Source organism: Chamaea fasciata, unplaced genomic scaffold (assembly GCF_029207755.1).
Source record: "Chamaea fasciata isolate MVZ Bird 193981 ecotype frontalis unplaced genomic scaffold, bChaFas1.0.hap1 SCAF_18, whole genome shotgun sequence".
NCBI classification, from domain to species: domain Eukaryota; kingdom Metazoa; phylum Chordata; class Aves; order Passeriformes; family Sylviidae; genus Chamaea; species Chamaea fasciata.
In genome coordinates this window covers 1,719,001-1,727,692 of record NW_027094103.1, presented here as the reverse complement: position 1 = coordinate 1,727,692, position 8,692 = coordinate 1,719,001, and the positions used below count along the sequence as shown (strand labels likewise).

The window sequence follows — 8,692 nt, the reverse complement described above, 5'->3', positions numbered from 1 at the left end:
TTACCCCAGCATCGCAGGCAGCACCCCGTTCTGGTGAACGCCAGCACCGTGCTCTTCCCACAGCCACAGAATCATGGAATGGGTTGGGTTGGAAGGGACCTTAAAGGTCACCTCGTTCCACCCCCTGCCACGGACAGGGACAGCAGGATGGCGGGGGATTCTCGCCCTCCACTCAGGTGAGATCTCAGTGGGAACGCTGTGTCCAGCCCTGGGGCCCAGCACAGGAGGGACCTGGAGCCGCTAGAGAGTCCAGAGGAGGACACGGAGATGCTCCCAGGGCTGGAGCCCCTCTGCTCTGGAGCCAGGCTGGGAGAGCTGGGGGTGCTCACCTGGAGAACAGAAGGCTCCAGGGAGAGCTCAGAGCCCCTTGCAGGGCCTAAAGGGGCTCCAGGAGAGCTGGAGAGGGACTGGGGACAAGGGCTGGAGGGACAGGACACAGGGAATGGCTTCCCACTGCCAGAGGACAGGGACGGATGGGATATTGGGCAGGAATTGTTCCCTGGGAGGGTGGGCAGGCCCTGGCACAGGGTGCCCAGAGCGGCTGTGGCCGCCCCCGGATCCCCGGGATCGCTGGAAGGGGCCGGGATGTTCCCGCTCCCGCGGGACCCGCCCGCGCCCTCAGGCCCGCCCCGCGCCGCCGCTCTCGCGCGCTGCGCGGCGCTCTCGCGAGACTTCCCACCATGGCGCCGGCGGGCAGCGCGAACCTGCCGTGGTACGGCCGGGAGCGGGGGGATACCGGGATACCGGGATAACAGGATAACTCGGCGGGGGCTGCATCGGGGCTGACTCCCCGCTCCTTTCCTTTCCCCGTGTAGGGTGGAGAAGTACCGTCCGCAGGCGCTGTCCGAGCTGGTGTCTCACCGGGACATCCTCAGTACCGGTAATGAATCCCACCCCCGCCGTGACCGCCCCCCCCCCCCGCCGGTCCCGGGTGTCCCCCAGCCCCGTTATCCCGCTGTTATCCCGCTGTTATCCCGCAGTGCAGCGCTTCATCAGCGAGGACCGGCTCCCCCATTTGCTTCTCTATGGGCCGCCCGGCACCGGGAAGACATCCACCATCCTGGCCTGTGCCAGGCAGCTGTACCGGGAGCGGGAGTTCGGCTCCATGGTGCTGGAGGTGAGCGGGAACAGAGTGGGGTGGGATGCGACGGGAAGAGAAAGGTTGGGATGGGATGCAGGGATAGGGATCCACACCTTTCCCTTACAGCTTAATGCTTCTGATGACCGGGGCATCGACATCGTCCGAGGGCCCATCCTGAGCTTCGCCAGCACCAGGACCATCTTTAAGTATGTGGTGGGTCTCTGCTTCCCGAAGTTCCCCATCTCTCTGGCACCCTCCTGGCCCTGGCACTTGGATTGGGAAGGGGATTTGGGAAGGGGATTTGGGAGGTCCCGGGGTGGGTGGGAATGTGCCCAGCAAGCAGGGAGGGTGAGGATGCAAAACGCTTCCCACGAGTCAGCTGGGAACAAACCTCCCAGCTCCCCCTTCTCCAGCACCAAACCCACCCTTTTCCTAGGAAAGGCTTCAAGCTTGTCATCCTGGACGAAGCCGATGCCATGACCCAGGATGCTCAGAATGCCCTGAGGAGAGGTGAGGAGCACTGGGAATCCCACACCGCGGGAATCGCGCACTGTGTGCGGCCATCGCCCTCATCCAGCCCAGCACGGGGTGGGAATCAGGACGAGGCAACAGCCAAGGACCCACCTTCCTGTCCCTCCTTTTTGCAGTGATCGAGAAGTTCACAGAAAACACCCGGTTTTGCCTCATCTGCAACTACCTCTCCAAGATCATTCCCGCCCTGCAATCCCGCTGCACCCGCTTCCGCTTCGGCCCCCTGACCCCGGAGCTGATGGTGCCGCGGCTGCAGCACGTCATCCAGGAGGAGGGGTGAGGGGGGATCCCTCCACGGCCCCCCTGGGCCCATTCCCTGCCAGGGAGGAGCAGCAGCTCGGATTCCCACGGTTCCAAATCCCCGGGTGTTGTTGTTCCAGGGTGGATGTGAGCGAGGATGGGATGAAGGCTCTGGTGACCCTCTCGAGCGGGGACATGCGCAGGGCCCTCAATATCTTGCAGGTGGGACTGCGGCCATCAGCCCCTGGCCGGGGGAGCTGGAGGGGCCTCTTCATCCTTCCTGTTCCCTCCTCTTCCTCAGAGCACCTCCATGGCCTTTGGGAAGGTGACAGAGGAGAGCGTTTACACCTGTACGGGGCATCCCCTCAAGTCTGACATCGCCAACATCCTCGACTGGATGCTGAACCAGGATTTTTCCACCGCCTACCGCAGTATCCTTTGCCCTGGGGGTTATTTCCGGCTGGGATAAATCCTGCTCTTTCCCAGGGATCTCTGTGGCCTCTGGGGTGGGTGCTGCTCGCTGGGGAGGCCCCTCGGGGTTGCTGCAGAGATGAGGAGCAGATCTGGCAGGGAAATGCCTGGAAGAAAGGCCTTGACTTGCTTTCATCCCAGAAATCATGGAGCTGAAGACGCTGAAGGGCCTGGCCCTGCAGGACATCCTCACTGAGATCCATCTCTTCGTGCACAGAGGTGGGGAAAGGGTCTGGCTCCAGATGACCCTGGAGAAGCCGAACTTCTCCCTGCCCCTCACCGAGTGTTTCCTTCTCTCCACAGTCGACTTCCCCCCCTCCATCCGCATCCAGCTGCTGATCAAGCTGGCAGACATCGAGTGAGTGTCACTCCCCCAGTCTGGGGACCCTGGGGTGGCTCCTGGTGGTCGCTGGGCACTGCTGGCACACAGCCCATGGCTTTGGGGGGTGCCCACAGTGGCAGAATCCCCCAAAGCTGTCCTTGTTCCCACTCCAGGTACCGCCTGGCTGCTGGCACAAGCGAGAAGATCCAGCTGAGCTCCCTCATTGCTGCCTTCCAGGTCACCAGGGACCTGGTGGTGGCTGAAGCCTGAGTCCTGCCGGGTGGATCTGCTGCTGGATTTGGGAAGGGCCAGCAGCCCCATGCCTGGAGCTGCTCCCTGCAGCTTCCCAGTTCCTTTCTGGAAGCCTTGAGTGCCGTCAGGGTAAAGAGGTTGTTAGAAGGCAGCATTATTCCCAAGCTCCATGGGAAAATACAGGTGCCTCCACAGCCCAGCAGGTCGCACTGGTCTTTGCTTTTCCCTCCTGAAGGGAGGTGGGGGGTTAGGGGAGCACCAGTTTTCTGTGTTCAGCTGTTCCCAAGGGAAAAACAACATCCTGGGGATGTTTGGGGGAGAATTCCCTCCACAAAGCCTGCCAGCACACAGGGGATGTGCTGTTGCTCCAGCCACCAGCTAAGCTGGAGGACGGGGACAAACAAAACACTGCTGCATGTTCAGCATGTCTGGGAATTCGGCTGATTGAGTGCCATGCTCCAGCACAGAGAGAAAGCAAGGGAGGAATGGGAACAGGGGATGGAGTGAAGCCACTTCTTCCCACAGGTGGACGCCTCTGCCACCCTTCCCTGGCAGCTAGGGCGGTGCCAGGCACTCCCAGGTCACCTGAGCAAGCCAGAAGGGAAATCATGAGGAATCAATTTTTATTTATTGAGACCTGCTCGGGCTTGTCCCACTCCTGCCCATGCCGGGAGAGCGGCAGAGCCCGCACTCCACTGGGACGGAGGGACATTCCCAGGTGGGTGTTTTGGGGGGGTTTAGCCCCATATTTGTGCAGGTGACAACAGCTCTGCTCCCACAGCAGCTGTTCCACCATCATCCCACACCATTGCACTCAGAAGCAGAAGCACCTGACCCAACCCCAGCAGGCAGCAGGGGACAGGGGGACCTGTGTCCCACCCGTGTCCCCTGCAGGGCCACCGCAGCTCTGCCCCTCACCCTCTGCGTGGGATTTTGCTGGGTTTTTGTATTATGACACCAAGAAAAGCCCTCCACAGCCCCAAAACCACGGAAGCGGCCACGCTCCTGGCTCACGGCTCGGCGTTCCTGCGGCGCCGCCGGCCCAGGCCGAGCCCCAGGGCTCACCTCCCTGCCTCTGCTGTCCCTGCTGCCTTAAAAAGTCCGGTAAGTGAGGAATTCCTTCAGCTTCCTGGGAATGGGCAGTGCCAGCACCTGGTAGGTGGTGAGGAAGGTGCGCAGGGCTTTGCGGCACAAGTGCTTGAGTGACGAGAGGACCCTCGGGGCTGTCCAGAACTGCACGTGGCCATCCCTGGTCCTGCAATGGGATCCAGACAACCCTGAGCACAGGGCAGAGGGACACGAGGAACTCCAGCTGATCCCAAATATTCCCAAGCTTGCCAAGGAGCGTGTGCTCCCCAGCCCAGGAAAACTATCCCCAGGGAAGCCCAGAATTTGCTGAGCTGCGGGATCAGCTCAGCTGATCTCCCTGTTTCTCCACCCTCTCCTGTTTACTCACCCTGTGGCTATGAATCCTCCATGTGGGAAGTACATGCAGCACAGACCATTAGTCATGGGGGCAAAGGCCACTGGAGACCGAAACTCCAAGGCCCAGATCCTCAGGAGCCTGTAGAGAAAGGCAGAGGACACAATGCAGTGCCTTGATGCCAAAATAAAGCTGCTGGGATCACCAGAAGACACACAAACAAGAAACATTTGCTTCCCATGGCAGTCTCCCAGGGAGGACTGTCCCCTGCTGAGTGAGTGACGTGCTGAGGGTGGCACAGCACCCAGCAGGACACAGACCTCAGCTCAGGGTGACAGGGCCCTGACCTTGCTACCCCTTGTCACAGCCAAGCCATGGTGTTCCCACGGGCCTGACCTTTCCACTTATTCCAGGACCTGGCGCATTTATTCCCCAACTCCTGAGCTCCTGGTTCATTCTGGTCTCCTCCTGGGTCCCCACAGGGGTTCACTCACCTGTCATCTGCCACCGTGGCCAGGTAGAGCCCCTCGGGGGAGAAGCAGACGGAGCGCAGGGAGCTGGTGTGGATTTCACTGCTGGAATCCAGCGTGGAGTGCAACGGGACATGGCTGTGGGTGGGGACAACATCCCAGAGTCAGCTTTGAGCTGCCACCAGCCCCTTCCCCAGCTGAGGCTGGCAGAGCTGCCAAACTTGGCAAGCCAGACCTATATCCTGCCTCTGGAAGCAGAGTAGTGGTCATGGCTGTGCCCAGCAAGAAGGGAAAGCCACATCCAGCCCTAAAACCCTCCCTGGCATTGCTCTGTCCTGTCCCACAGCGTCCCCATGGTCAGTGTAGAGATGGTGGCTATGCCCATCCAGCTGGGAAAGCCACATCCAGCCCTAAAAACCTCTCTGGCATTGCTGTATCCCCTCCCAGGTCATACCGCAGTGTCCTGAGCTGCTCCCCGGTGTAGGGGTCCCACATGATGACACAGGCGTCGTAGGAAGCGGTGACAAGGAGAGCAGAGTCTGGGGAGAAGTCACAGGACACGACGCTGCTCTGGTGGCCCTCCAGCCTCCGGATGAGTGTGTAGGATCTCATACTCCACAGCAGCGCCTGCGGGATTTGGGCAGGGGATCAGGCTGGGAGCATCCCTGGGTTTAAAGCCCGTGGGCTCTGCTCCCAACTTCCAGCTCCTGAGGAGCCAGGGCCGGATGGCCTGGCTCTTCTCCCAGGGGCGTTCTGGGGACACAGAGGGCTGGATTCAGCAGGCACAGGGATGGCTCCCATCCTGCGGGACTCACCGACTTCTCGCCGGCAGCGGAGCAGAGCATGCTGCAGTCTGGGGAGATGGAGCAGCAATAGACCCACTGCACATGGCCCGACAGCACCTGGACCTGCCGCCCTGGGGACAGCAGAAATGTGTCACCAGAAGGGGACAGGACTCCTTGGCTCTGCTCTCCCTCCCTTTCCCCAGTGGGAATTTACACTGGGCTGGGGATTCCCCGGGTAAATCCCAAGGCAATGCCCACCTGCATCTCTGAGGTCAAACTCTGCTTCCTGTCACAGGGCTGTCCCCTTCTGCCTCAAATACTGTCCCCAAAGGTCCTCTCCCATCATCTTCCCTCCCAAGATGGGTTTCTCCCCCTCCCCTGACCCAGCACAGGGATATCCCTGCGCATTCCTACCATCCCTGCTCAGGTCCCACACGCGCAGGGTCTTGTCCCGCGAGGCCGACACGAGGATGGGGCTTCCATTGGGAGCGAAGCTCAGGTCCCTGACAACATCCTGGTGTCCCAAGAGGCTGAAGAGGAGGTGCCCTGCAAGAGAAGAGCCATGCTCAGTGCCATCCATCCATGGGTAATGAGGCAGAGCCCCTCGTGCAGCCCTGCTTGGGACAGGGCAGGTATTGGGGAAGGAGGGAGATGGGATCTCCTTCCACAGGGGAACAAGGGGACAGCCGGCCTGAAGCCACGACAGCGAGGGTTGCTCACCTGTCTGCACCTCCCACACCTTTATCTGCCCGTCGTTGAGCCCGGTGGCCAGGACCAGGCAGGGAAGGCCCACGGCACAGGCAGGATCTGTGTCACCATCCTCAGCTGCTGGCCAGGCACTGAAGGCCAGGCCCCACACGATCTGCCCACACTCCAGAGTCTTCTCCTTGGCTGCCCCACAGCTCAAGGTCTCCGCTTTGCCGCCACGGCTCTTGCGCTCCGAGGTTTTGCAGCCGCTGGAGGAGGCAGGGAGGAGGGGAGTGTTCACCCCCAGGCTCCACACCCCGGCTCCATGCACCCATCTACCCACACTGGGCCACCCCTGGGATCAATCCAAGCTGGATTGATCGGATGGAGAGCAGCACTGGGAGGACTTTAGTGCTGATGAGTGAGGGCTGGAAACCAGAAACACCCTGGGCTGAACCCCCAGTGTGGGCAGCAGGGGAGGGGGGATTCTGCCCCTCTGCCCTGCCCAGGTGAGACCCCACCTGCAGAGCCACCTCCAGCCCTGGGGTTCCCAACATCAGAAGGATGTGGAGGAGCTGGAGTGAGGCCAGAGGAGGAGATGCTGCCAGGGCTGGAGCCCCTCTGCTCTGGAGCCAGGCTGGGAGAGCTGGGGGTGCTCACCTGGAGAACAGAAGGCTCCAGGGAGAGCTCAGAGCCCCTGCCAGGGCCTAAAGGGGCTCCAGGAGAGCTGGAGAGGGACTGGGGACAAGGGCTGGAGGGACAGGACACAGGGAATGGCTTCCCACTGCCAGAGGGCAGGGATGGATGGGATATTGGGCAGGAATTGTTCCCTGGGAGAGTGGGCAGGCCCTGGCACAGGGTGCCCAGAGCAGCTGTGGCTGCCCCTGGATCCCTGGCAGTGTCCAAGGCCAGGCTGGACACGGGCTTGGAGCAGCCTGGGACAGTGGGAGGTGTCCCTGCCCATGCCAGGGGTGGGACTGGACGAGCTTTAGGGTCCCTTCCAACCCAACCCATTCCATGACTCCGCACTCACAGCTCGGCCTCCCCCAGGGGCCACGGGATCAGTTTGACCACGCAGTGTCCCTGGGACCAGGCGAACCAGGCCCCGTCGGGGGAGAAGGCGACGCTCCAGGTCTCGCAGCTGGATTTCCAGTCGTAGCGCTGGGGCCGGCCCGGCTTCAGCTCCGCCAGCAGCACCGGCTCGTCTGCGGCGGGACGGCCCCGTCAGCCCCCGAGCCCCCAAAACCCTGTCACCCCTCACATCCCCCGCAGCCGCCGCGTCCCCGCCCGGCTCCCGCTCACCTCCGCTCGCCTTCATGGTGGCCCCGCCGCCCGCTCGGCCCCGCCGGGCCCGCCCGGCCCAGGGCGGCGGCGGCGGCGGAAGCGGCGGCGCGGGGAGGGGACCCGGAGCCGCCTCCTCCGGCCCCGCCGCCAACGGCACCGCCCCGCCACCGGGGAGCGCCGGGATGGGGCGGGAGAGGGACGGGGAGCGCCGGGATGGGGCGGGAGAGGGACGGGGGAGCGCCGGGATGGGGCGGGAGAGGGACGGGGAGCGCCGGGATGGGGCGGGAGAGGGACGGGAACAGCCCCCCTGAGGGAGAAAGGGCGGGCACTGGGCCTGCTCCCGCCCGCCGGGCCCGGGGGGCAGTGATCCCCTCAGGGACACAGCAGCCTCACCGGGACACCTCCCGGCAGTGACACCCGGCCCCAGGACACAGCAGCCTCACCGGGACACCTCCCGGCAGTGACACTCGGCCCCAGGACACAGCACCCTCACCGGGACACCTTCTAGCAGTGACACTCGGCCCCAGGACCCACAGGGTGACATCCCCCACCAGTGATAAACCCCACCAGTGACATCCTGTCAGGATGACACCCCCCGGCAGTGACATCCCCCAGGACCCACAGGGTGACACCCCCCGACAGTGACACCTCCCCAGCACCCACATAGGAACCCCCCCCAGCAGTGACACCCCCAGGACCCAGCAGCCGCTGGATGACACCCTCCACTCAGCGGTCCCCAAAAGATCAGCATCCCCATATTCAGCCTCCTCCCCAGCAGCCCCCAAGGATCTCACTGAGCCCCCCTTTAGTAGCACTCCGAGGATTCCGTGCCCCCACATCGTCCCCCCCAAGAACGGCACCCCAAGAACCAGCACCCCCCCTTTGAGCCCCTCCAGCACCCACGGGGTGATGCCCACCCTGGCAATGCCGGCCGTGAGTCACAGCAGCACACCCACCCCGCACCCCGGATTCCGCACCTCCCGGCCCCCCCAAGCCCCCACTGCCCCTCCCCAGGGCAGGGATGTCCCCCCTCGCCGCCCAGTGCCCTCCATCCTCTGTGGCTCGGGGTCCGTGGTGCAGAGAGGCCGGGGTGCAGGGTGTGGTGGTGCACGCACAGACACCCCGAGACCTGCTGGAGTGCTCAGC

The 8,692-nt window shown here is 63.3% G+C and overlaps 2 protein-coding genes across 6 annotated transcripts; one reads left to right on the top strand and one right to left on the bottom strand.

The window, feature by feature from the left end:
• Positions 1-671: 671 nt before the first annotated feature.
• RFC5 (replication factor C subunit 5) lies at positions 672-3,096 on the top strand. 5 transcript variants are annotated; one of them, XM_066199651.1, is made up of 11 exons: positions 672-712; positions 816-880; positions 981-1,108; positions 1,208-1,287; positions 1,518-1,591; positions 1,729-1,888; positions 1,993-2,074; positions 2,154-2,283; positions 2,465-2,542; positions 2,627-2,681; positions 2,819-3,096. In XM_066199651.1, exons 1-11 carry the CDS (start codon positions 681-683, stop codon positions 2,913-2,915), a joined length of 981 nt encoding a protein of 326 aa, XP_066055748.1. In that variant the 5' UTR covers positions 672-680; the 3' UTR covers positions 2,916-3,096. The 5 variants fall into 5 exon arrangements, with proteins under 5 accessions (XP_066055748.1, XP_066055747.1, XP_066055746.1 ...); XM_066199650.1 differs by having other exon boundaries at positions 981-1,117; XM_066199649.1 differs by having other exon boundaries at positions 981-1,117; positions 2,465-2,681.
• A 799-nt stretch (positions 3,097-3,895) lies between these two features.
• WSB2 (WD repeat and SOCS box containing 2) lies at positions 3,896-7,694 on the bottom strand. Its single transcript, XM_066199932.1, has 9 exons — positions 7,565-7,694; positions 7,296-7,467; positions 6,296-6,531; positions 5,990-6,121; positions 5,606-5,706; positions 5,245-5,417; positions 4,815-4,928; positions 4,354-4,461; positions 3,896-4,152 (listed from the first exon to the last, which is right to left on the bottom strand). The coding sequence occupies exons 1-9, from the start codon at positions 7,578-7,580 to the stop codon at positions 3,990-3,992; spliced, it is 1,215 nt and encodes a 404-aa protein (XP_066056029.1). The 5' UTR covers positions 7,581-7,694; the 3' UTR covers positions 3,896-3,989.
• Positions 7,695-8,692: the final 998 nt, after the last annotated feature.

What these genes read in the sequence shown, in the direction of transcription:
- WSB2 (XM_066199932.1), bottom strand. An exon ending in GAGCAGCTCAGGACACTGCG is followed by an intron (nt 4,929 to 5,244) that starts GTATGACCTGGG and finishes CCCCACCCACAG; the next exon opens with CCATGTCCCGTTGCACTCCA. An exon ending in GGAGGATTCATAGCCACAGG is followed by an intron (nt 4,153 to 4,353) that starts GTGAGTAAACAG and finishes ATCCCATTGCAG; the next exon opens with GACCAGGGATGGCCACGTGC.
- RFC5 (XM_066199647.1), top strand. Translation starts at nt 681, where the DNA reads ATGGCGCCGGCGGGCAGCGCGAACCTGCCGTG. An exon ending in CCGGGACATCCTCAGTACCG is followed by an intron (nt 881 to 980) that starts GTAATGAATCCC and finishes GTTATCCCGCAG; the next exon opens with TGCAGCGCTTCATCAGCGAG. An exon ending in TTTTTCCACCGCCTACCGCA is followed by an intron (nt 2,284 to 2,464) that starts GTATCCTTTGCC and finishes CTTTCATCCCAG; the next exon opens with AAATCATGGAGCTGAAGACG.